This window comes from Haemaphysalis longicornis, unplaced genomic scaffold (assembly GCF_048455015.1).
Source record: "Haemaphysalis longicornis isolate Haplotype H1 unplaced genomic scaffold, Haemaphysalis longicornis Haplotype H1 scaffold_2, whole genome shotgun sequence".
In the NCBI taxonomy this organism is placed as follows: Eukaryota; Metazoa; Arthropoda; class Arachnida; order Ixodida; family Ixodidae; genus Haemaphysalis; species Haemaphysalis longicornis.
This window is the reverse complement of record NW_027526295.1, coordinates 281,566,359-281,593,386: the sequence shown is the minus strand read 5'-3', so window position 1 is coordinate 281,593,386 and position 27,028 is coordinate 281,566,359. Positions and strand designations below refer to the sequence as shown.

Here is a 27,028-nt window from a genome sequence, read left to right as displayed (position 1 = left end):
TTTTATTACAACATAGCTTTATTTGAGATAACCTATACACAAATTGCACTGTACAAATTCGTAGGGTCCCGTAGAACTGTGCGACAAAACAATGTTCTCATCGCAATCACTACTACACTGCCTTCACAATGCACAAAGACAAGGCACCGTTAGCGGACTGATGTGCTGCCGACCGCAGCAGCACATTGTTATAGTAGTTCGTGCTCGCACGCAGGCCAGACATGTGTTGGAAGAACTCCTCCTTTTCCACTTGCACCGTGAAGTGCTGCAGGCCAAGTTCCTTGAACAACGAAGTTACCTGTGCACAGGAGTGAGTTTTACAGAGCAACCATCACAAACGAGGCGCTACACACTTTTGGATATCAGGAATAGGGTGAAAAAATTATCCAGAACAGTAAATAAGCTACGAGAAGTTAATGTCTAAAAATGAGTAACTTAAGGGGCACTCACCTGACCACACTCCTGTGGGACTTACTAATTTATGACCCACGAGCTTATTGAGAATTATTTTAACCCTGTCGGTCATGAATTAGTAAGTCCCACAGGTTGTAGTAACTGGCATGGCACGCATGCGGGCAACTATGCACGTGCACCGCCGTGCTTTTGCCCAAGCGTCTGTGTTGCTAAGGCGATACTGTACTGGTTACGTCGGGCTCCATGAGATGGCAGTACTTGTCCGAGCTGGCACACTATTAACTCTCTCACTATGGCGCCATAGGCCATTGGATACCGGTGTCCGATGATTTCAAACGTCCCGCGAAAGCTAAAAATGGCGCCTGGTGGAGAACTCACGCCATCTGGCGTATTTATTGACAACTCATTTCTCGATTTTATTATGTTTTGTTGATATTTCGCATGCAGAGATCGCACCAAGAGTGAAATTTGAACCCGCGATAGTGGCTTGTTGTGTGAAAATGGTGTCCATCGGACACGGAGTTCCGATGATTTCAAACGTCCCGCGAAAGCTAAAAACGGCGCCTGTCGGACAACTAACACCATCTGGCGTATTTATTGACAACTGATTTTTCAATTTTATTATGTTTTGTTGATATTTCGGGTGCAGAGACTGCGCCAAGAGTGAAATTTGAACCCGCGGTAGTGGCGAGTTGTGTGAAAACGGCATCCCGCTGTATTTATAAACAAAACAGGCTTCCTATCTGACGACTGCGGCTTTACATTGATGTTTAGGGTCTGGACAATGTACGGTACGGATATTTTGCCAAATGCGCCGCGTCATATCGCGTTATTACCTTCATGATAGCCTGGCACTCGTGTCAGATTACCGCTACGGAGCGATGCGCGACACTTCTCAAGAGCGCTGGATTTTTTTTTTCTAGTTTTTTACCACTCAAGTGAAAAAGATTTTGTGTCAGAAGACAAAAATGTGTGCTTGGATGTATGACCGACTTACACTCGAGTGGCTTCGAGGAGTGGCACAGCCGTCAGTCCCACTAGTTTGACGGGCCCACAAAAATACAAAACTTGATGTACAGCGTTGATATATATATTGAATCATAGCCAGGAAATGTAGGAACAATTTGTATATCTTAGAATTCCTAGAATAATTTTTAGGCTCATTACAATCGCCTATATACGTTTTTGTGCGTTTTTTTCTAAATATTTGACTAATAAACTGTAAGTAATTGTACCTTTCACAAAACTGCTGGTACGTGTTTGTAAGAGCAATCTATAAGCTACAATTACATGCATAGCAATGCTAAATGTGTCCACTAGCTCAAGAGAAAAAAATAGCTTTGTGAAAGCACTCAAAATCGGCCGTCTTTCCGCCTTAACGAAAGAGTTAAGCACAGCACATGACAACAGCAAGCTGTTTGACGCTCCAAACTATACCTCACCAAATGTGAAGTAATACCTCGATGCCAAACACTGTTACGTGCAGCACCCTACGCTCTACTTATCACCAGACATTGTTGAAATCGTCGCACAACTAGGTAGAGTGGTAAAAACTTCAGTCTACAGTATGCACGCAACTGTGTCATGACGGACCAAGTCGCATGCGTATGTAAGTAAAAGCTGATTGCCACTCAAGGCCTGTCACCCATGCAAGGAAAACAACAAATATTGTTGCCGAAAGTTTTGCCGCGTGGAAGCCAAACTTAAAAGCGATTTGTTCAAAGGACCCTTGTGATTCGCCAGTGCTTGTGCCAGGTGGGCAGTGCGGGCACGGCACCGCCCGAGAGATGGCCTCGCATGCACTAGCTGCTACGCTACCATCATATCTAAATCAGCGTATACGTGAAACATTTCTTCAAAACCATTATTCGGTTTTTCTTACTCAACCACACATTCGAGGGCACTTGTGGCGACATCTGTGGTTGCAGGAAACTGCTGCGTCGGCCTCCTGCGCGCCATGTCGCTTTCGTTAGCAGGCACGGTTTCGTTCTCAAGGGATGCGAAGTGCTCGAGGGCTAGTAGAGCGCTGCCACATAATGTGAGTGCGATTATCTGTGAGTGATAGACCTGTTGACGCCACCGCCAAGAATCAGGTTGAAACGCGGAAGACAATGCATGCTGGTGTTTTTTTCTTTTCTGCGAGATGCGGGCGCAGGCACAGCGGGCACGGTCATGGTGGTTTTCAGCATTGCTGAGCGAAGAAAACGTCCGCTAAACTTTCCAGTGAATACTATCTATAGGAATGCAATTGGGTCGGTCCTGCCGAAAAGTCATTTTTTAGATATATCTTGCATCCAGTGCCACATATGGTGGCAAAATGCACAGCACAGCAAAGCAAAAAATTATTTTACCTGTTGGGAACACGCAGCCCGTGCGTACAAGAACTCCCTAAAGGAATCACAGCACTGATAGGAGAAATTTCTAGCTGCAAATTTATACTCATCTTTCTTAACTGACAGAGAATTTCTACATTGGCTATATCGGCTGTTCACCGATTCAGAAACGTAATTTTGCAATGTGCTGTGTCTTAGGCTGCACTACTGGACAGAAGTAATACACTCAAACAGATACAGCAAGCCAGAATTGATGTGGTATGTGAACTTTGAAACAGACTCATAGGAGGGAAGTGGCGAAGTTAGAAATGCAGGGCATGCAGCTGACCTGTACATATGAATTCAAAGGAGACCATAAAAAAAAAAAATGTCAATATAATAGCTACATCTCACATGCAGCATATACAAATATAAAAAAATTTTGTTCAACTGTTTGCTACCAGCAATAACTTGAAAGTACTACAAAAGGCAGTTACTTGCTAAAATAGACAAAAATAAAAGTGAGCAGTTACCTGACTGAGCACTTTCTGCGAGTTGGCGTCCTTAGATATTTGTACGTGCAGAGATCCAGCGAGCACGTCGCTGGTGTGGTGCCAGAAGTGCTCGTTCCGGTATGATATGACGCCTTCAATTTTTAAAACCTGTGGGAAAGAGGGCATAGGCCCCAACACTAATCAGAAGCAGGTTTATTTCAATATTACTGCCTATTTCACTTAATGCTCTCTAAACAGGGGTGTAAGGAGAGGAGGTGGGGGGCTGCTTATGGGGCTACAGCCCCTCTTGAAATTTTGTCAGACTGTCATGCACGGCGTTACGATTTAGCGCGCTGCTACTTTTTACGTGCATGCTGCAAGTTGCGGAGTTCTCCGCTGCTGTTAGTATAAAAAAGCTGCCTTGGACGGGTTACAGCTTGCCGGAGAACGGTCAGCATGTGGGCGCCACGCTGTCGGTGGCTCAAGTCGGCAGCTGCCAACGGATCTTCATGTAGCGACTTGTCCCGACGAAGTGGACGCCACTGCCAAGATCTCCTCTCCCCCGTCTCAGACTCAACAAGCGCCGCTACTGCTGGCCCTTCACAAACTCTGGGAAGAGTGTTGTGTGTGTAGGTACTATTTTCCGCCCACGTGCACAGTAGCACTGTGCGAGCCGCAGAGCTGGTACGGCTCCGCGGCTTCTGGGAGAGGAAGCTTCCGCTATAGACGTTGTAATAGGCTCTGGACACTATGCTTCAAGAAAGTGAGAAATTATTTTCAGAGCTTGCACAACTTGGCTCTCATGTATAGGTAAGCAAAGAAAATAACATGCACGTTTCAATTTGGCATGCCAAGGAAAAGCCAGAGCAAAAACACCTCCCCCCCCCCCCCCCTTACTGCAAGAAAGGGGTCCCCCCTTTTCTTGCAGAGGTTGACTTTGTGAATTTCTGAGAGGGATAACCACGTGCATATATGACAGCCGACAACCCTGAACACTACATGTATCTACGCAGAGTGTGGTATTTATTACGTTAAAAGGAAGGAAGTCCTCTCTGTAAAATGACAACAACAAAAAGCAACACACTAAATGGTGCAAACAATTTACACTCTCTTCTGGTTCATGCTCCAGTGGTGCTACAAATTTCAGTTTGCTCTTCATAAATGGCCCCTCTTTTTCTTTACGCGATAAACACTTGGTTTTACCAAGGAACAGCAGAAGAGTAGAACAAAAATAGGATAAATTATTTTTAATCTTGTGGACTTCACAACACCTGATAAAACTATGCAATTTCATTTCCTTATCAGCAGAGGACAAGTGGCTAGTGTTGTGCTTCAGAACCAACAAGGCCTGCATTGGATCCCCAGTACTGACTGCCCTGAAGATGTCCGTAAATACAAGTCCCACACACACCAAAACATCTGAAGATGCGTAGGCTACTGCTAAAGTCACTGGCTGCTTAATAATACCTACGGCCTAATTGATGGCATGGCCACAAATGAACTGTCGCATCAAGCACAACCCTTGCCCTTTTGGTGCACGCCCCAAACTTAAGATCTCTTTCCATTCGTTGGACGGGTGGCTGACACGTGCGCACCTTGCCCAGGGTCGAGGACAGCTTCTGGTCCGCCCCTCCCACCGAGTCGGGCGTCCTCAGCACGAGGATCATGGAGGAGTGCTTGAGCAGGGGCAGCACGCTCACAAAGATGAGCACCGCGATGAACACCGAGCACACGGGGTCCGCCACCAGCAGCCCGAACTGGCCAATGAGCACGGACGACACGATGACGCCCACGCTGCCCAGCGTGTCGGCCAAGATGTGCAGGAACACCCCTGCACGTGTGCACAGAGCGCACTGCTCAGGCGCAAGGCATTTCAGGCGTGGATCGACATAATTTGCATCAGGCCATGCAGCAAGGATGATTGCGACTGGTGAAAACACCCCCAGGGCATCTGTGACTGCAAAGGGAAGCCCAAGTCTGCGAATCCAACTCGATACGTTGCAGTCACACTGGGTATTCTTTCACTTGCTGAAGTTGTCTCACAGGTTAAGAGAGAGTTGCGCATTCTCTACTTAATGCGCCTATCACAGGTAAGCACTGCACTCAGAATTGGCTGGCACTGGGAAGCCACGAAGCAACAGTGTACAGTGAGAGTGTTCACAGTAATTAAGTGTGAAGCTGTCCCCATTCCATTCACTCTAAAAATGGCGTGGCTCAAGCTGCTAGGCATCCTCCAAGTCTGTCAAGTGGCGCAGTGGACGGCATGGCGAACTACAAGCACATTCAACTCGTCCAATATTTTACTCAATGCACAACTGTTGTTTCCGCAATGACGCTAAAGTGTTGACCAACTGATGACCACGAATAAATATGTACAGGCACAATCATTTCGGACAACACCTACTCCTGTCTCTCCCATCAATCGAGATAGCCTGTCCTCTCCAGATCAGGGGCCAAACATTTAAGCTTAATTAACAAATGCCCCAAGGGCAATCATGCTCCTGAGCATAATGATATTAGCTAGCATGATGGAGTACCTCAACCGATTCCCATTCCTTCCTGATTTGCAGAAGGGCTGGTGCACCCACAAGAGGAGCTAAAATTTCTGAAGGCAACAAGCACACCTGCGCGCCCGCCCTGGCTTCAAATCAGCAGGAAGTGTAAGGGCAGCTAGGGTCATACATACTGTGCAGAAGCACGCCTCCATTATGTGTGAGAACATGGCTACCATTCTGTGATACACAACTCTTGGTTGTACAGTGGAATCTCGGTGATACAAATTCGGTTGATACGAATTTTCGAAATTCCCCGGCCAAAATGCATTGTTTGCAATGTAAAAAAATTCGGATGATCCGTACGCATTTATCACTCCGGTGCGGGTGATACGAACGCGCGAGCAGAAAACTGCGGCGTGGACGGGAGGTGGGAGTGTTGGTGCGGCCGAACGTTTCGCCCTCTCAACGCCTGTTCTTCCTCCCTCTCTTCTTTTATCTCCCGCTGCAATCGCTTCTCTCTGTACCTTTCGTTTCCGGTGGCTGCAGCTCGGGGTGCCTCTAGCTTCCTTTTTTTTGTATTATACTTCTTGAATAAACCGTGGCAAACAAGCGTTCCCGCATTTCTGACGGCGAATACCCTCGCCATTTTGCCTTCTCCGCATTCCTCGCTTCCGCCTATGCCCCGCGCTATACCTATCCTGTTGTCGCCTTGCCGTGTTGCCTGCGCCACTTGCGCGTCGATTATGTTGAAGCGTGAATCGTATGGAGCGTTTTCTGCTCATGAAAACACACCGCAGGCGCACTGACGCCGCCGCGCTTACGCCGCCGCGAATACCATCCGCATGCTGCGCGCGGCGGCAACATGGCGGCGTCACCGGCCGCGAAGTGGTGCGGGTAGCTCGACCGACCGCTACTGATCGCTCTTTAACCCCTTAAGGGCTTATGACGACCTGCGCTCGTCAAGAGCAGTTGCCACTATTTTGCTTATGACGAGTTGTGGTCGTCATGAGTTTTCCGCAATGCTCCTACAGGCTTTTGACGAGCCCGGGTCGTCAAACGGGGATTTACGGAACCTGTGCTGCCATCTATGTTTAAGCACCACAAGTTCCGTCATTGGCGGTGGTATTAAATTATAGTTTGCACACTAGATGGCGGAATGTGTGCGCTTGTTTCCCGCGCGTTTTACAAACATGGCCTCATCCGTGCGGCGTTCTGATGCGGAGAATCTTCCTTCTTCAGACGATGAAAGCGAGAGTGATAAGGATGCCACCGTAGTGTTTTATTCTTCAAGTGAAGAAGACAGTGATGACGTTTTTACGGACAGTGACTCTGAAGGAGAAGACAGTAGCGATGATACAATGGCTAGCTCCCGTGAATGGTTTCGCATAGACCTCGACAACATCCCAGCCAGACCTCCACGGTTTGATTTCAGGGGTTTCACGGGACTGAAGATCACAGTAAGCTCTCCCCCTCATCCACTTGAGCTCTTTGAAGCTTACTTTGATGATGAGCTGCTTGATGTTATCGTCGTGGAGACAAACCGGTACGCTTCTCAGCTTCTGAATTCTAGCAAGCTGGGACAACATTCTCGCTTCCGAAAATGGTATGCACTTACGCGAGAAGAACTTCGCGTTTCTCTGAGCCTCCTGTTGCTGCAAGGCATTGTGCAAAAACCAAATGAAAGGATGTACTGGTCTAGGAATCGGCTGGTTGAGACTCCGGTCTTTGGCGAGATAATGTCCAGAAACCGCTTCGAACTAATAATGAGAATGTTGCACTTTGTCGACAACACGACAATCGAAAATTGTGAAGGACACCCTCAACCTCATCTGAGGAAAATCTGGCCGGTTTATCAGGCACTTCTTGAAAAATACCGGACATTGTATGTGCCGGAGCGGGACGTCAGTGTCGACGAGAGCTTGCTGCTCTTCAAAGGCCGGCTCAGCTGGAAACAGTATATGCCCCTGAAGAGAGCGAGGTTTGGCATAAAGTCATTTTTGCTGTGCGAATCTTCAAGTGGGTATATATGGAACTCTGTAATTTATACAGGGAAAGAAACGAACATTGAGATCTCGTCAGAAGAAGCAGCAACCTTCGGAATGGCGACGAAAGTTGTTTTGAAGCTTCTGGAGCCCCTGCTAGACAAAGGCTACTGCGTCACAACTGACAACTTCTACACCTCACCAGAACTGGTTGACTTTCTTTTGAAGAGATCAACTGACATCTATGGCACGACGCGAGCCACTCGCAAAGACCTTCCGCCTGGTTTCGCCAAGGCAAAGCTCAAGAAAGGCGAGATGGTTGCCTTTCAAAGGGGCAAGTGCTTGGCTGTTCAGTGGATGGACAAAAAACTGGTGACGGTTCTATCTACAGTACATAGTGCTGAAATGGCGCGATTCATTGACAAAATGGGCAAAGAAACCCTGAAGCCAGAAGTTATACTTGATTATAACCATACAATGGGAGGAGTTGACAGAGCAGATCAGATGCTGGCGAGCTACTCAGTGCCACGGAAACGAAAAAAGATCTCCTACAAGAAGATCTTCCAACACCTCTTGGATGAGGCGACCTACAATTCATTCGTTCTGTACCAGAAAGGAGGAGGCCGAGCATCTCATCTGGAGTATAGGCTAAGGCTTATTGATGAGATCATCACGAAGTACTCTCCCAACACCGGCACCAAGAAGAAAGGACGGCCAGGGCGCCCCCTGAACGCAAAACGGTTTGGTGAGCGCCACTTTCCATCGCACATACCACCAACAGAGAAGAAGCAAGAACCGACACGCCGCTGCGTAGTCTGCTACATGAAGCGAGATGTAAATGGCAAGAACATCCGCAAGGAAACCAGGACCTGGTGCAGGTGGTGCGAGAAGGCTCTCTGCGCAGTGCCGTGCTTTGAACGCTACCACACGGATGGTAGCCTCAACTAGCTTCAAGTGAACTATCAAGAAATTGTTTGTTTTCTGCAAGGCAATTCAAACCCGACCCGTGCTTTCTGGAGTTGCAGAAATTAATTTGTGAATACACCAGAAATGCCCCAAATATAGGGTATTATATGGGGTAAAGAATGACCAATTAAACATGATTATCGACTATAAACAATTTTCGCAAATATTTTTGTGTTTTGAACACGTTTCTGAAGCATATCACATCATTAAAAAATTTGGCCATATTGGTGCATAATATATTTGTTTAATGAGCCCTTAAGGGGTTAAGATGCCACTTAAGAAACAAATGAAGTCGCTTGTACAGTAAAGGAGCTGATAATGTGGGCGAAAACGAAACTACAAAGCATCGTCCGCGCGGTTAGGGAAAGCGCCGATTAAATATCCGCCACCGTGGTAAGCCTAAGCATCTCCGGCGGGGCCAGCGGGCTGTCCGGGGCGCTTTCAAACTGCCGCCGTGAACAGCGCGCCTCCCCAATGGAGCAAGTCGGCAGGCTACTCCCACTGCCGCGCGCGTCGCGCATCATTTTCCGAGCGAGGTAGAATCTGACGCAGGCGTGAAAAACGCACGCGCAACGCCGACGCGCACGAATTGCATGCGGTTCACGCTTGCGTTCGTGTGCGTGCGTCACGTCGGCGATGAGCGCGCGTTCTTTCACAGAACAGGGAGGATTTTGTTCTTTTGACGCCCGTGTCGACGATTTCGCCCCTGTGTCAGATTCTACCTCGCTCGGAAAATGATGCGCGGCAGTGGGAGGAGCCTGCCGACTTGCGCCAATAGGGAGGCGCGCTCTTCACGGCGGCAGTTTGAAAGCGCGCGCAGCAGCTGGCTGGGCCACCTCTGCGGCGGATATTTGGCGCGGATGATATTTTATAGTGCAGTTTTCTCCAACACTGTCAGCTCCTTTTTACCGCATGAGCAATTTAGTTTACATCTTGAGCTGCGTTTTAACGAAAGGTTCGAAGCGGTCGCTGAAGCTACCTGCACCTCTTCACGGCAAGAGCCGACGCCATGTTGCCGCCGCCTGCCGCATGCGCGGCACATTTCCATTTTTTCTCGTTTTCTGATGATACGAATTTTCGGGTGATACGAATATTTTTGCCGACCCTTGAGATTCGTATGACCGAGATTCCACTGTATTTCTCCCTTTTTTTTTTTTTCCCTAAGTCTTTGGCCTCTGGGTTGGGAGATGCGGCTTTTACACAGGCACGGACTTTGCTCCAGCATAGCCCCTTACATGTGTGTACACATCAACAGCTCTGAGACAAAATCACAGGACACTTGGTGAGGTAACTTCACAGTGCCATTAGTAAGTTCTTCAGGGTGCTCAAAAGAAAGAAAAGGAGAGAAAGAAAGAAAGCAAGGAAGGAAGGGCTGTAAGAAGAAATGGTGTGTGTTTGCAAGCAGTAGGCACATATTAACCTGGCTACATTAAAGTTGCTCTCGGAACAGTGTTGTCACCCTTCAGACGTTGCTACTCACCCTGTAAATTAGCGTTGGTGCCTGCATGACTGTGTCCGTGACTGTGAGCATGATTATGGCCATGGCTGTGGCTATGGCCGTGGCCAGCGCTGTGGCTGTGCGTATGAGTGTGACGGAAGGCCACAATTCCTATGAGGTTCACAAGAAGGCCGGCAATAGAGACAGTCTGGAAAAAAAAAGGCAGTATGAAAGAAAAGTTTGATTGACATTTAAGCTCGTACGTCATGATGAGTGCAGTAACACTGTAGCCTGGTGAACGAAATATTGTTTGAACTTGAGGGGGATGGTGAGTCTGTTATAGCAATCAAGCAGTCTGAAAAATTGCACACAGAAGAGTGCCCATTTTTTTACTACACAACTCTGTTTTTAAAATGTCCGAAGTACTTGGCAGTTCGAAAAATCAGCGTTTAAGAATTCCACACATGCCTGCCGAGTCAATGTACTGGCTGATTGTTTTTGACCGCTACCCCAAGTGCATCAAGGGGCTTTTGCCATCATGTATGTGGTGCAGTAAGTGGGTAATTTGAAATCCACCTGTTTGAGCACCGATTCGTTACAGATTCCAGAAACATTTCCTGTCCAACAAAATTGTACCAAAATGTGTGCGAACCAATCTCTCTAGTAAAGCTAAGTTTCCCCTTACCTTCAAGGTCCCTTTATTGTTACCCAAAGCTGTGATGCTGTTCTACAAATATGCCAGTAATGCGGGCTGGACTGACACCAACAGTTTGTGGTAGATTTACGTAAAGTAGCCTGGAGTTGCGCAAAGCATCAGGAAATTGCTTTGGCAGCAGGCTGCTCCTGTGCTGAAGCGAACTTCCTCCAAAACCAAAAATTCCGCTCTTCACAAACTAGCAATTTTATGACTCAGGTCTACAACAATTACAGAGCACAGACGTTTACTCTGAGTTGTTGGGAGATAACTGAATGTAAACATCTTTGACAGAAGAACTCTGGCTGGGTGAAAACAGAGAGGCAAACAAATGTAATACTACTCCAACCAAACACTGTAATCAAAAATTGCTTATTCAAGACATTGCTTTGAATAAAGCCCTTGGTTGGAGTATTTCATTTGTTTTCATCTAAGATTAAAGAACATGCTCCCATCAGTTTAAACCTATGTGGCTAGAGAGAATTATAGAGCCCGTTATTAGCACAAAGATTACAAACTACGTTCAAATGATAGGCATCAGTGCAAACTGCAAACACACCAGCAGGCGCTCCGTCTTGACTTGCGGAGGATCAAAGAGCCTCGTGACTGCCTCGCTGAAGACCATGAAGGATATGACTACCAGAAACAGGCCGTTCATGAATCCCGACAGAACTTCCATGCGGCCGTACCTGAAATTGTACAACAAGAGCAACAAGCCCGTGACATGACATTGGGGAAACCTTCACGGTTGTTCTTTATTAGCGTGCATGACATGGAAAATGTGCAGCAGGGAAGGATGTCTGGCATTCAAAGCTTGGCAGTGCTACTAAGGTTGCGAACAAAGTTTTTAATGAGAACAATATTTCGAGCCATTTCAAATTTAACAGAATTTTATGCTATTTCAACTGATTTTATTTCGGAGCCATATCTTCAAATACAAACCAAGAGCTGAACGTGTGCAGCAAGTTTCGTAACATGTACAGCTAAAAAAAAAATCCCCAAAAGAAAAACAAAGAAACCGAAGCCATCTTTAACAAGAATTCAAACTCCGAGGCGAGAACTGCCACCAATGTATCACTGATACAACCTTCACCACATTTCTGGACGTACACAGTATACCTCCAGCAACTCACATCCAGTAATTTGTGCATGTTTTGTCTCTAAATCTGTGCCGCCTTTCTTTCTGAATGCAATGCTAAGGGGAGCAGACTCACCCAAAGCGGAAGGTTCGCGTGGCGCCCCGCCTTGCCAGCAAGGCAGCCGCAAGACCCATCACGAGGGCAGAGCAGTCGAACAGCATGTGGAACCCGTCCGAGATGAGCCCTAGGGAGTTGGTCCACATGCCATACAGGAGCTCCACACCCGTGAACATCTGGGGCGAGAACGGAACAGGCCAGGGGAATGCGTTAGGAAGCCGGCCGACAGCCCAACGTCACATGGAAATGCAAGGCAGGCGCCAGGTTCAATTTGCTGATTCAGTGTCCTGGACGCCCCAAACACAAACACACACGTTGCTGGGCATGTTTCAGAGTTGTCAAGAACAAAAAGGGGGGGGGGGGGACCAGTCATTTGATGCAGTGTGCACTCCTCTCTTTGCCATAACTTGGCCGTAAGCAGGGAAAAAGAAAAGAAAAAAGAAGAGGTCTTCTTGTTTGCGCATTCCGTTTGAAATGACGTGATGACCATAACTGCCTTTTCCATTTTCACATTTCTCGACATAGTGGGCCATTACAATGCTAGTTGTCTCTACCTCAACACTGTGCAACCACCTTTCGCATCGCTACTAACAAGAAAGGCAGCATTAGGAAAAAAAAAGGGGTAACAAAGGTGTCGTTTGTGACCATGCTGTATCCGCAGCATCAACTATGCTTCTGCCTGGCCCCAGCCCAATGTTGGCAGGGCATCTCTTCTTTCAAGCACCAAGGCATGGCAGATGCGCTCCCCTAAAAACAAAGCCAAAGCCACGTACCCTACTCTGAGAAAACTGCATCAGCACCTTATTTGAAAAAGACACTTGAAATAAATACCATGCCTGTGTTCTTAGGTGGCACCCGTTTGAGTGATAATAAATAAAGAATACCTGAAAAGCAGGGTGTACATGTGGCTTGGTTTGTGCGTGTTTTGGTTGTAGGTAGTGCAGTAAAACTTATAGTGAAGCATCATGAAACTTTGCACCACACAGAGAGGGTCAAGCAGAGATGCACACAGGTAAGTGCTTATCCGTCCGTGGCTCCCTTCGTGGCTCCCTCAACATACGTTATCATAAACAGTCCATCTCATATAGTACAGCCACCTCTTTGCAGATTGCACACCACCTTTTTCAGAGGTACCCAGACGAGGCCCTCTGCTCCCCGTGCCCCCCCTGTTTACCCAGCAGCGGGCCAAATGCGGGGGTGCTCACCAGGTTGATGCAGAGGAAGTAGAAGATACGCCTTGAGTCCGACTCCTTCATGATCTGCGTGAGGCCCGACCGGAGCACCGACAGCACGGAGTAGCCCGGCCCCACGTGGAAGGCGTCGCCGTTGAAGTGGTACAGGGGGTCCCCGCCCGAGGAGTAGCCCACCAGGGTGCCCTTGGTGCCTTTCAGGTCGGGCGCGCTGAGGATCAGCGTGGCTGTCGGGGAGAGGGCACAGCTGTCGGCCATTTTGCCACATGAACACCCGAGGGGGCACAAAGCCTAGGCGACAGAAGATTTGGTGTTGATTCCTCCTTCAAAAGGGTTGGTATGAGCACAGAATGGGACGAGATGAGGGTTTACAAAACCAGACACACATGTGCTATCGGCGTCAAATGAAACGCGAACACGAAAATGTGAACCAGAATGTGCAAAATCGAAAAATACTGTTCGCAGAGTTCGTATAATGGCTTGCTATTGGTATGATGGAAATCCACATTTCCCAACTTTGTTTTTGTAACTAAGCCACGCGTCATTTTGGCTTGCAGGGAAAGAAATCGCGCTATTTGTGTGTTCCGGTTCATATCGTCGTGTTCGCGTTTCATTTGACGCTGACAGTACAAACACCCCTCCTCAGTCCGTTACTATGAGGTGCAGACTGGGGAGCCAGACATACTGGAGGAATAGGAAACATTGTGGTGTCAGTCTAATCTCGTCAAATTTGCACATCAGTTGGTGTATGTCATAAGCCGCTGAATTGCACTGGTGCCCCTTCTTCCTTTCCTACCTCAGTGTAACAGCAGGTCATGTTGATGTAGAAGATGATGCACGGTGACAGCGTATGCACATATGAGAAAATTCCTTCTTAGAGCAAGAAATACATCATATCATAAGAAAATATCCCTTCCAGAAGGATGCGTACACTACTAGTAGCTTAAGCGAGTTCCATTCGAAAATTGTGCAGGAACACAACCAACCAAAAGCCTTCTACGCTTTTTGGCCTTATGCCAGCGTAGTGACTGTTAGGACAGAGTGACCATTCGGTGGAGCTTCACATACACTCCTCTTGGAGACAATATTTTCCACCTTAAGGTGCCATGTACAGACATACAGTGAGAGAACAATCAAACTTTAACAACATGGCTGCTGTTTAAGGTGTCTAGTAACTCTTCAATGTATTCTACAGCATGCAACAGTTGTTTAAGCTTTAGTCGTTTTGTCTGCTTTAAGATGGTGCCAAGAAGTTTTCTTTAGAGCCTTTGCGACAACTTTTTGCGCTTTAAAAAATTCGGCCTTTTCCAAATTTTTCTTCCCCACCTCTCCATTTTCTTCCTTTTTTTTTGAAAGCTTGCATTATGCATGAGCAGGTGTCTTTAAAAAGGGGAAGCAAAAGCAATAAGTGTGCATTTTATCTTTTAGTTGGGCAGCAATCGATACTAAATGATACTGCAATAAAGCGAGGTTTGTTCACAGATATTACAATGCCATCTATCATTGGCACAAGCTGAATAAACCTAACAGCCACAGTGATAGTATACCGACTGTTGAAAGACAAATTCAGTGAATCAACAGCAGCAGGCACAAAATATGGAGCCTGAAAGGTTTACAGAGCATGCTGCAATAGACTGGCAAAAATAGGCAATCTTTAAACCCAAATTGAGTAAAGAGCTGCCATTACAGCAAGATGGCAGCATGCACACAATCTGAGCATTCGCAGTTGTACAGGGGGGAGCGTTGGGAGTGGAGCATGACCGGTTTTCTGGCTGAATATCTGGACGGTGCAACATTGTCTGCTACGGAGCTATTTTAAACGTGTATCATTGATTAACTAGGCATGTCATTTTACAAAGATACGAGTCATAACCGAATTCATTTGGTAGCACCTACTGCACGTTCAGCACAAATTAGGCCAAGACAAAATCTGCCAACTTTGCCAAAATCTGCCAACTTTGGCGAAATCTGCCAAATTCCATCCAACTTTGTCAGCAGAAAAAAAAAAAAAAAGTGGCACCTTTACACATGTACATATGTTCAATAAAATGCATTGCTAGAAGAGTTGGTTCATACTTACAATAAAAAAAGCTAGAATGAACGATAGGGCACTATGTTTGTGCCCTCTTTTCGTCTCGTGTTGTTTGTGCTGTTACTATGAATGAAAAAAAGAGCGCAACAAGACAAGGATGCGAAAAGACAGAAGGAAGACACGGCTTTGTGTCTCTTTTTTCATCCTCTTGTTGGGCACTTTTTCTTTTACTGTTGCAGGCGCAAATGAATTCCACAGTTTAAAATGAACTAAAACTGTTCTTCTGGTACATTTGGCCCGGTGGAAAATGCAATAATGGTATTTTTTTTTACTGAGCTTCTTTGTATGTAAAAATTCTGCTATTCAACAATCCATTCTATATTCATATTTTATGGTAATAGCATCGGCAACTTGATTCAATGCAGGCCCGAGCTGAAATTTCATTATTTGCACACCTCTAGTAACGAGACGGCGTTCAACTCTTTTCCGAGAGCTCTCAGTATTTCTAGCCCCACAAACTGATGCAACGCACAGTGTGAACCCCCAGAAACAGTCAGCACTGGAAATAGTTTGGGAAGAGGCCACTCACCGAAGGCAAACATGACCCAGGCAAAGATAAGGCCCCCCGAGAGCGAATGCTGCCCAGAGGAGGCCAGGCTTGCCCAAGGACCGCCCATGGAGCCGTTCATGTTCCAAGAGCAGGCCAGCAGCAAGGAGGCCGCGAAGACGGTCAGCGAGCCAAGCCGAGCCGTGGTGGAGGAGTGGATACGCAGGGTGCACGCGGCCTCCACATAGTAGTCCAGCACAAACACGGCCACCGCGGAAAAGAAGAGCGGCAGCAGGAAGAAGGGCGCCTGGGAGGCCTCTTCCCCCTGTGGAGGAGGACGTCAGGGGCTGAGGGCTGACTGATTCGTTTGTTCGTTTGATTTTCGTTATTCGCATCTTGCGAAAAGTAAATGACTACAGACAAAATAAAAAGACAAAAGGCAAAAAAACCCAAATAAACAAACACACAAAAAAAACTAATTCGTTACCCAGTCAAAATGCAGAAAGAGAATAAGATTGCCCACGCCACACTGACAGAATGGTCATCCTTTAGAGACAGAAATGCTACCGATTCTAATACCAGGGCCAAATCTCAAGCCTTATGGAAGCTGAAATGTGGAGACAAAACAGCACGGCGCCTAATAACGAACAACATGTGAAAGGGGCCATGAAGACGAAATACATGTTTGGTTTATTAACCCAAACTTGTCCTGATAACAATGACATCAATGATTGTCCTGATATCAATGACACCATTTTATCACAAACTTCAAGGGAATAACAGAGATGTTAAGGGAAACGTATGAAGCAGTGAAAACCCCCAAGCCGCTACACGGCAACTTTTCTATGACGTCGCAGGAACTTGTACGTGTGATAGGCAGCCACCGATTTAAGCCACCGGTAAGAAACATGACTGGCCAATTCTAGGGGGGCCTCTAGTTCCATTTGATCGTATCAGTATCCCTTGGACACAAACACGCAGTTATCACACTGAAAACTGCATTTTTAGCGCTGGCCCATATTATGCCACTTCTGCCATTAACTAGGGATGGGCGAATATAGATTTTGAGGTTCGAAGCGAATTCGAAGCGAATAGTGATTTGGTCGAATAATTACGAATCGAATAGTTCGAATAGTACACATTGCAAATCACAAAGACAAATGAGCAACTTGTGACCTGACTAATGTACACAATTTTTTCTAATAATTAGAACTCACGTAGGCACAGCATTGTGCAAAACTATTACCAGTTGAACATTTATTGCAAAATCTTACACACAGCTTTCCTTTGCTGTATTCACAAGTTTTCATGAAGAAATGCCTGTTGCGCCACATGCTCTAGGTGCAGCAGTTTCCGCCGGCTGCTCATTCATAGAGCTCCTGTATATAGCTCCCGCAGGGAGCTAAGAGTTGCGCGACCGACCGCCATCTTTGTTATCCGGATTGCTGCGGGAAAGCCGCCCGTCGCGGGTGAAGGAGCCTCGCCGCCACGCTTCCGACGGCGGCCGACGCGCGGTGGGGGCGCTTCGGTTGGCGGCGCCTCACGCTTCTGCTGCTGCTGTTCCTGGGCGGGGCGTGGTGCCGCCCGCGTCGGCGGCTGCGGCGCAGCCGTAGTGGGAGCTTCTCTGCGCGGCATGGATAACCGGAGTGTCGCAATCACGGCGGCGCGTGGAAAAGGGTCGCGCGACTCTTAGCTCCCTGCGGGAGCTATATACAGGAACTCTACTCATTCACAAGTTTAAGCGCCGCCTAGGAGCTCCGCTAAAAAAAAGAAGTATTGTAGCCACTAGTATCCTCGGCCGTAGCCAAGCAAAGCGCAAGTGGCTGGCCGCCATTTTGAATAGGCTCGCTTAGTGCGGCGTACCCATAGGCGTACTGCCGCACTGAGCGAGCCTATTCAAAATGGCGGCCTGTACAAGTCTGCTGGCTTGGTGCCACTATGTTCGGAGCGGTGTCGTTTCAGTGCCGCCTTTTTTTTTAACCTAAAGTGTGCTGGCGGCCGAGAGCTTCGTCGAACCTCTAGGCAAGGCAGCAACTCGGCAGTGCCGGCACTGATAATAGAAATGTCCGCGTTGGTGGGTCTTGAGCCAAGCCTGGGGTAACTCTCGGAAAGCTTGACCGAAAAGCTTGGCTTTTAGCTGCCTATTCGGGAGCATCGAATAATTCGAAAATATCGAATACCTGCATTCGGATCGAAGCGAATAACGAATAGAGAGCTATTCGATCGAATATTCGACAATACCGAATATTCGCCCATCCCTACCATTAACACATCACTTTGGCGCGAAATTTGGAAGTTTTCAAACATTTCTCCCATTTTTTTTGTCATACTTTCATGGGTTGACTGTCACTGACTTCCCAAAGGCTAATTCTTCCAAATTTAACAAAGTTGTATTTTGTGTCTGTGGCCCCTTTAAAAAGGTAGAGACAAGAAAAAAACCAGCAGTAGCAGAAGAAGCAAAAGTCAATTGGGTTATCAATTAAACACAGAGGCACTTATCGCACTGAGAGAAAGTGGTGCTAGGAAACAGAACGAGAGAAACTCACCATTGTGGCGGGCACTCGCACAAATAAAAGAAGGGGCGCTAAAAGAACCGTCGACACGATGCTCGACAGGGCGTTGAGCCGCTTGGCACCATGAATGTCGGCGGCTAGCTTCCGAGAAAGCGTCCTAAAACCCGTCTGCATGCACAGGGTCGTGACAAGTAGCAGCACACCACCCTGCAGGAAGAAGAGGAGAAGTTGGCACTGAAATCGTAGCAACGACTTTTCATCCTGACAGCGTGCAGCCTACACTGATGTCCAGATTCATGACAAGGCAAAGCAGGGGAAGAACAGTCTCACCTTGTGATCTGGAAGCCCAAGAAGTGAAACTAGGTAGTAAAAGACGTGGCTCACGCCATGGTGCTGGTAGCCCTCAGCTGCGTTCCAGTCAAGGACGTACAATCCTCTTTTTCTCTGCAATCTGTTCGCACTGCACTGGTCACAAATGCACACCTTAACATTTAACAACACTATCATACAACTGCCATGTCTTCTTGAACACCCATAGAGATGACGTGGACACCACAGAACACTTATTCCTCTTACACCGCTAGAAAAGAACTGGGCAACTACAACAACATAAAAAAAAAGCAAAGGACTTGACCTACAAGAGGCATGTTGCTAGACAAAAAATTGTGGTACCTGATGCTGCACTCGACAGTGCAATTTTTGCTAAGCGAGCTTGATACTGGCAGCTAATGCGGACGTTAACTGGACAAGTTGGCTTGCTGTGGGTGTATTGAAGATTTTTCAAGAGAAGTCAGCTTCCCCCCAAAGCAGACATTAGATGAGTGACGCAAACCACCCCGGTCCGGGAAAACGAAAGCAGAACAGCTTGCCCAAGAGGATGCCCCGGAATCATTCCAGACGAAGAGGGCAAAGAGGATGCCTGGGCCGGAGCACAACTGCGGCATGCAACCATATGTTTCAACACACGGATTCCCACAACAATGCCTGCCTGCACTAGGCACCCTTAAAAACTCAGACAGCCACAAAACCAACGCATGCATGAAGTAGGTGACAACCCCTTTACTGCAGAAAAATTAAATCGTTGTGTGAACCTGAGCAATTTCACAGGATGACCATTTTTAACTTGTTCACGGGCTCTGTGGCATGGTTTGGCCACACCACATAAAAAGGAGAATTTGTGGTATACAATATGAAGAAAGTGACCATTTGCAAGCTATACCCAATTTATTTTTCCTGCCAGTGTTTCTGCCTGTAGATGTGGAGCATCCGTCTCTGTTTGCATGTCTCCAGGGACAGATGGATTTGCTAACTTGGCTGCAGACTGCTAGGCTGTGCCAATGTGCTGAGCAACGTTCTGAACATCGCTGTGATTGCTGCTGGAATACAACATAGTGATATCATCAATCGAGCCCAAAGTACACTTGAAAGTCCTGTCACACTGGCTGCCAGTTCATGCTGCTTCCCCACCTGGTGATAACACCTTCTTTTTTTTTTTTTGGTCGTGGAAGAAGTGATGAAGAGGCTCAAGATGAGGAAAAGGATACGGTGCTCTGTAGGCAAGGCTTGGTTGTCATCGAAGTCGAGGAACAGCAGTGATAGCACGGCCAGTATAAAACACACCGCTCCCCTGAACTGTAATAGAAATAGAGAAACAATGCCACAAAAAGAGCTTCATGAGATTTGCAGCTTGTCAGCATACTGAGCACAGATGCAGGCAACAAAAGGGGTGGCAGAGTGTCAGCTTTGTGAACTTGGCGTCTGTAGCGCTAACTAAGCACTTGCGCTCCCCATTTCCGGCGCGAATGCACGTGAACTGGTGAGGAGAACAGCACACAAGAGTTCATGTGACGAATGCTGGGCTGAGTGTTCTCAAAGGTCGAGCTGGCTGATGCCGGGTGCTCCTCAAGAGGCACACGCCCAAGTGCGCTCAGCTGGGCTGAATTTTCTGGTAACGCTCGATAACGGAACTAGCTGTAAACAGCTGTGCTGTTAGCAAAAATTCTGTGGTGACCAACTGGTGTACAGAGGGACAGGATTTGGGCAAGTTCACCATGCAGGGTCCACTAACCTTGCAATGCAAGGAGTGTGTGAATATAAAAGCGGTGAGCACATCATAAAATTAAAATTTGGCCTTACAGAGCAGAATAAACATTCGCTTTATGAGGCTTGAGGTACACCAATACCTGCATGCATAGGCACCTTCAGATGTTTTCCCCCCCGAAAAATCAACTCAAAAAGTTTTTGCCAAGCAGATTAAGCTATTGGGATGAGTGGCAAAGGATGAGTGCAGACATGGATAGACAAAGGGTAAGAACGACAGACTTTGTGCATAACAGCAGCAGCTGTGCCAACATCGTTGTCCAACATGAAGAGTGACTTTCTCATTGAATTTGTTGGACTGAAATGCAGATTTCAGCAAACAGGTATAGGCTCAATGCAACTGAATGAGCTTTGGTTTCATTTCTACAAGCCTCCTTGCTCCAAAAGACATAAAAATAAGCATTATTAATAAGCCATGATCTGAAATGCATCTATTATTAGTTGCAGTATATACACATATATGTTCACTACTTAGGTATATTATAGTAACAGAAGTGTTGGATAATTCAGCCACAAATAAAATGATGCCATATCTTTACTATGTCCTTAAATGTAGTACCATAAAAGTTGTTATATTCAAAATTTAAATGTTTCGATTAAGATATTCAGCAAATATTACAAAGGACGAATTCACACTTCCCAGAAGTGTATGAATAAGGTTAAAATGAAACACCCTTCTTAGCTACTAAGGAATAGGTAGAAATCAAGGCGCCTATGGAGATAAATGTAGTGCTACAAACGCGATTACATAACAGCAGAGGTAATCAACCGTGGCATTGTGATCTCAGCGTTTATTTATATGTATACAAAAAACAACAGCCAAAATGCAATAATAATACCCCTGACAACCAAAAAATCTCAAGTATTCACTTCAACGCTGCAGTAGTTCAGGCGTGAAATTTGGTACTGCGGCTAGCTACAGCTGCTATAGGCAACCACATTTTGAGAGCATTTTCTGCTAAGAGTAACTTCGCTGATCCCACAACCAACAGTATATCAAACTCTTCCTTTTGTGTTAAAGGAGTACTGACACGAAATTTCAAAGCTGAGATAACTATGTAAAACGTTTCCTTTTTATTAGGAGATATCTCCCAGCAAGTTTCAACAGCAACCGTTCAGCAAAACATATCTAAAATCCATTTTAATCTTCGCCCGCACGAGAAAGCCCAGAGTGGACCGACATGACATCATCTGCTACTTGCCCCAAACTGCCGACGTCGGGGCTCCCGTGACGAAGCCGACGCGCTGGCTGTGGTTGGCGCGTGCTTCTCGGGCGTGTGTACACGCCACGATTTTGCGACTGACGTCATGCTGCCCGGGCCTGTGGGGACGGCGAAGACCTCGGCCGGTCTGGGCGCGCACATGCACTCGCTCGCGCGCGCTTCCAGAGCAGCAGCGATACGGCAAGAATGGTGACGTCACGTGATACCTCCTGTGATGGTGGCCGCTCGGCGTTCGTTTTGTCGAAACCGAAACTGACACGAATAAACGACGCCGTAAATGAATGTTTATGCTGCGCTCGACCGTCTAATCTGTCATTCTATGATTAGTGGGCTGGTAGGCACGCATAGCAGTGAAAAAAACGTAACACGAAAATTTCGTGTCAGTACTCTTTTAAGTACATCTGGCATTTGCTATTTGGATCTGGAAAACTTGCCTACTTTTCTTTTTACTTTTTCTTGTCACAGCTCTAGCAGACACACACATACTACCCTCTTTTCAAAACACTGTTTTTTCATGAGAAATAAATGTGTTGCTATTGAAGCAACCCACACTTGTTATGTGCCCCTCAGCTTACATAGGTGTGTCACTGCACCCCTGTTGACGCCTACAATGAAAAACAAACCACCAACCCTCAAGCCCCAGACCTAGGCACCAACACGTATAAAGATACGCTGGGTGCATTGGGTACATTGGTAACAGTTTGGTTCTCACTATGGGACTGACCCCAGATCTGTTAACCAGAGTGTATAGCAAAACCTTTTGCAGGGTGAACGTAATTCCCCTCACCTTGGAGGGTCCGCCGGCACTTGTGAAGAGAGCCTTGATCCCGATTACGACGCAAAGGTCTTTGTGCTGTGTCAGCAGTACTGTGCGCAATGGGCCACACAGGGTGAGACCGAAGAGCTCCAAAAGGGTGAGCGAGGAATTGATCACAGCATGGCGGACCACACGTAGCCACTGCAGATCAGGAGGGGAGCACGAACAAACAAAACAGAAACGCAACTCGTACGACCAAAAAAGCCACAGGTGACTGGGACAAACCCACTGTCGGAAATTTTATCTTTCTTTCAAGCTAAATTGGACTGCAAGGAATGCCAAAATCACAACGTACAGCAGGGAACAAAGATGAACGCAATGCTCAGTGTATTGATTTGTGCCCTCCGTTGAATGAAAAAAGCACCCCCCCAGAGTGATGAGAACAGAGCACGCGCAACCTCATTTGCCAGACGGTTTCCATTTCCACCCCACAAAACAATGCCCTCTTCATTGGAGCTACTGGTGCAGAGGGCCACACAGTATACGTAATATTTGGTTAAAGCGGGTTCACCAAACTCCGTGTGTTGTCTGCTCCTTTCTCGTCTTTGCCCGTACCGCTGTTTTATGTCACCACGAATAACCAACTTGCACAGGCTACTGTCATGAACTATTCTTGTTTGCTTAGTTTTCTTTTGTGCTGCATACATAGAGACGCATTGTCAGCAATCAGTTTAGCTGGCTGCTGCTAGTCAGCGTCTGACAGGAATGGCTTTATTTGCTGACAGCTTGCATCCTGCTTGAGCATGCAAAGCAGTGCATAAGATCTTCCAACGCTCAGGATGGAGTTTTTTTTTTCACTGAATACTATTCTTTAATGTTTACAATGCGGTATTAAAGTGCTACAAATAAAGTATTTTTCCGGCCTTCGGTAAAACCAAGCCTGGCAAACATAAATACCTACACAACACACAAAGATGAATCAAAACACAGTTTTACAGGGCACAAAATACGGAGCCCATTAGATGCGAATTATCGAGGAGCTTTAACAAAGCATAAACAACTCGAAATCTGCCATAATGTAAAAAAAAAAAAGAAAAAGCGATCTTGTTCTGTTTATTTCATGAAAAGTCGGAGGTTGAAGGGACAGACAACCGTTATTTGTCGAGTATATTTTCTTTATTTGAAATGAAAGGGCATCACTTAAAACACCTTAACCCGAAACAATTTTGCTGATAGCACACTATAACTTCTCAAATTGCAATTTCTAGATCTATCAGCCATACGTGTCCCGCCAAAAGCAACGCTGGCAACCACGACAGTCGCTGGAACATAATTTTAACTGCATGCGAGATTAAAAGAGGTGTTCAAAAACTTGTCCCCGTGGCTAAAACAACAATAATATGCAACCTCTCCTATTCCTTCAGGGGGTTTTTGAATCGTGTTTAGATTGATGGAACTGTTGGGACACGTGAGGTACGGTCATTTTTAGACACTTCATGTTGCCACCTTCCAGACTTTAGAAATTTTAGTGCAAAAATCAAAATTATTTCCGCCTGTTCATTTAGAAATCCCTTGCAGTTACCCTAGTATTTAAAACGCCAGCTTTCATATGAGCGGAAGGACATGCACTCCACAAAAATCAGTTGTCTGTCCGTTTAAAGAAAATGTATGCCTGGTCAGTAAGGTAACACCAAAATGTAAACTCTACAGGCTGACCGTAAACAGCCAGAGCTTACTTGCGAAAAACTGAGTTTCGATCCACTGGAGAAGGGCTTCTGTATGACCACAAGGGCTGCAGAAGAACTGCAAAAGATGGGAATGAATAAAAACTTGATATGGCTGCTCCCTGCACTGCAATTCAGAAAATCAGAAAGCATCCATGGTGTAAAGAAAATAAAAAAAAAGCAGCTAGAGTCCACTTTATGTTGTCACACTGGAAGAACGAGTCAACCGCAACAGGTATTTCTCCTATTATTAGCTCTCTTCCTGCTTCACTGGATGTTAATCTCAGGTTGGAGATGCACTACGCGAGCATTCAGGGCATGAAACAGTAGACAAAAGCTTTATATATTACATGGCAAATGTTCTGTCGACTGAGATTACTGCTATGTTACTATAAAGGGAGGGGAATCGAAATTTGGCACACTGAACAATCGCATGTAGTTCGAATCTTCTGCATTCCAAAAAAGCCTCTAAATCACGAACCTGCTTGTTTCCACACACTCTGTGATGCACGTGCATGATGTGATAAGAGCAACCTTGCTGACTACTACGTGCACGCGCAAAAATAGAGACAAGCGTAACAGTGCAGCCACAGTGTTAGGCATAAGTGGATAGTGCCTATGGAAATGCACACCAGGAGCGGCCCCTCCCTCAGCCTTCGTTTCATTTTTCTATTTTAGTTTTCGACCCAACTTTGCATTGATTGCTGTCGCTGATAGCAACATTATTCGTCAACTATTTCATCTGAGTGGTTTCATTCTGCCAATGAGAGATATTTTTACATGACAGCAAGGGTTCAACAAAGTCGGCTGTGATCATGGGCACTTGAACCATCACCGAGACGGCCCAGCCAAAGATGTCAAAGGAAGCTGATGTGAATTTGCCAAAATCTTGTTCGTGGCTGCAGTGGGTAGTTGAACCCTTTAGCTCACTATTCACTGGAGCTGTGGAGCTTAGATTATGTGGGAAGCTAGGATAAAGCCAAAATGCCATGCGGAAGTCGTGGCCCCCTCCAAACTACCGCAGTGACATCACACTAGTTTGTGGTGTAGTGCGGTGCTATTTTAAAGCATAGGTTTCTTTGCCTCACTGATGGCGTTCAATGTCACGCCAAAATGCACTGCAGGAAAGATAACTTTCTCTGATGATGATCGCAGGCGAAGTGAAAAATGGTTGAAACTCGAAGCTTTCTCTGGTCAAAAGCCAATGACTTCAAAGTCAAAAGTCAAAGTCCAAAATCCAAATCGTTATGCCAAAAATGCACTGCAGGATAGCCAGGTTACACAATCAGTTTCCATAAAGGCACACCAAGCACAGCTGCACAGTCAATACTTTATCCCTGGCCAATCTCTCCCTATTGGGTACGTGCGAAACACTTCAAGGGAATCATCATCATCAAAGACAACGAACGAATCACGAGACAGGTCTTTGATTCGACTCGGTTTGCACCAGAGTAAAGCTTCGTGTTTCAACCATCTTTGTCGTTAGACTAAAGGGCTTCGAATTTCTCTGTTTTCAAAATTCTGTTCTTCACCTATTTCCCGGTAAATGTAGTTAGGCCTTCTCCGCTCATGGTCAGCCCACACAGATTTAGACACATTTTCAATCTGTTGAATGCTGTCCCATCTGGCTTCACCAAATCGACGAGGGTACGAGGGGAATGAAACTTTCGAGTGTATTTCTCTTGTGATAAAATGTGCGTAAATGGGTGGAACAAACTGAGTGCGTAACACATGATAATATGAAGCTTTGAAATTGAATAAAATTGATGAGCAACAAGATGAGGTGAGGCATCATAAAACATTTTGCGATTCCTGTACTGATGTGGCAGATTCTTTTCTGGAACCCGTTAAAGGGGCTTGTGCTGCAAAGTGAAAATGCTAATGCTACAGGTGCTAGAACAAAGAACTTTCAGGTGCGATTGTGGGCTGCTACATTTTGTAGTTTCAGATTGGCCTTAAACTAATCTCTCTCTCTTCCCTTTCCCTTCCCAACGTTAGGGTGCCGCTACCAATGGTTTGCTGTCTATATCGTGCAATTTTTTTTTTACTGGGACGTAGTGAAAGGCCTCTGAATGTGCATCACTAATTTTTTTGATAAATACAAACTATAACACACATGAGTTCCACTTAAACTCTGGCACTGCGTACGGCCCTTAATTTAATTAAAGAACAACAGTGCACCATACTTACATAAATCGTGCGATGAAGAGGTACTGTACAACGTGAATATAATTTAGGACATTGTAAGAGAGAAAGTACGCATATGCCAGGATGCATTTGGAGACGACGAGGCTCGCCACGTATCCCTTGAACCTGCACAGAGGCAGCCGTGATCACGAAACAACTCCTGAGGTTGTGACTGAGCACGACAAAACCAGATCGGCTTACCTCGATCGCGGTTCTCCCTGACGGCCGTAGTGAGTCGGTAGCCTGTCCATGGTTAATCTATAGAGCCCGGCGCATGGCACCTGTACACAAGAGGGTGTAGCAGCCCCCATTACATCGCACATTTTGGAGTCATGCGAAGTGCTCTGCAACGTTTACGTTCGTCCGTCATGCCCACTCGTCACTCAGACCGCTCCGCAGAGTCCCGGCCAATAGATGATCGGCATAAACGTTAACCAGTTATGTTCGCCCCACACTGAAAACGAAAGTGCAAAGAGGTTGCATTTCACTGGCTTTGGGACAGCTGCTCAAAAATGACTCCAGCCGGCTAATCGAAAGGCACTCGACAGATGGATATCGTTTTCGTGACGGCAGCTTCGTCAGTTAGAGATAAAAAGCACCCGAGAACGTACAATCAAACTTGCCTGGGTTTGGTTCTCGAGTACATTCGGCCAGCGCTTTAAGTGCGAGCGTGCATCGAAATTAGGGACGCTAAACACATGCTCAAACGTCGTTTCACAAATACGAGGGATTCGATGCCGTGGCCGTCGCCATTGCTGCTAGAC

General features: G+C 46.4%; 1 protein-coding gene across 2 annotated transcripts; it reads right to left on the bottom strand.

Annotated features, from left to right (window-relative positions):
• LOC144170766 (proton-coupled zinc antiporter SLC30A5-like) lies at positions 1-27,028 on the bottom strand. Of its 2 annotated transcripts, XM_077700755.1 has the most exons (17): positions 26,888-27,028; positions 26,622-26,718; positions 26,466-26,545; positions 26,268-26,390; positions 24,090-24,156; positions 22,384-22,554; positions 19,818-19,905; positions 18,604-18,680; positions 18,307-18,480; positions 15,803-16,085; positions 13,197-13,408; positions 12,010-12,167; positions 11,355-11,484; positions 10,144-10,309; positions 4,816-5,051; positions 3,260-3,388; positions 1-298 (listed from the first exon to the last, which is right to left on the bottom strand). In XM_077700755.1, exons 3-17 carry the CDS (start codon positions 26,513-26,515, stop codon positions 113-115), a joined length of 2,250 nt encoding a protein of 749 aa, XP_077556881.1. In that variant the 5' UTR covers positions 26,516-26,545; positions 26,622-26,718; positions 26,888-27,028; the 3' UTR covers positions 1-112. The 2 variants fall into 2 exon arrangements, with proteins under 2 accessions (XP_077556881.1, XP_077556880.1); XM_077700754.1 differs by lacking the exon at positions 26,622-26,718 and having other exon boundaries at positions 26,888-27,021.

Excerpts from the sequence above, each read along its gene's own strand:
- LOC144170766 (XM_077700755.1), bottom strand. The coding sequence starts at position 26,515 with ATGGACAGGCTACCGACTCACTACGGCCGTCAGGGAGAACCGCGATCG. Across the intron at positions 13,409-15,802 it reads CTGGGTCATGTTTGCCTTCG|CCACGCTGATCCTCAGCGCG; the intron begins GTGAGTGGCCTC and ends TCTCCCCGACAG. Across the intron at positions 5,052-10,143 it reads CACCAACGCTAATTTACAGG|GGGTGTTCCTGCACATCTTG; the intron begins GTGAGTAGCAAC and ends GCACACGTGCAG.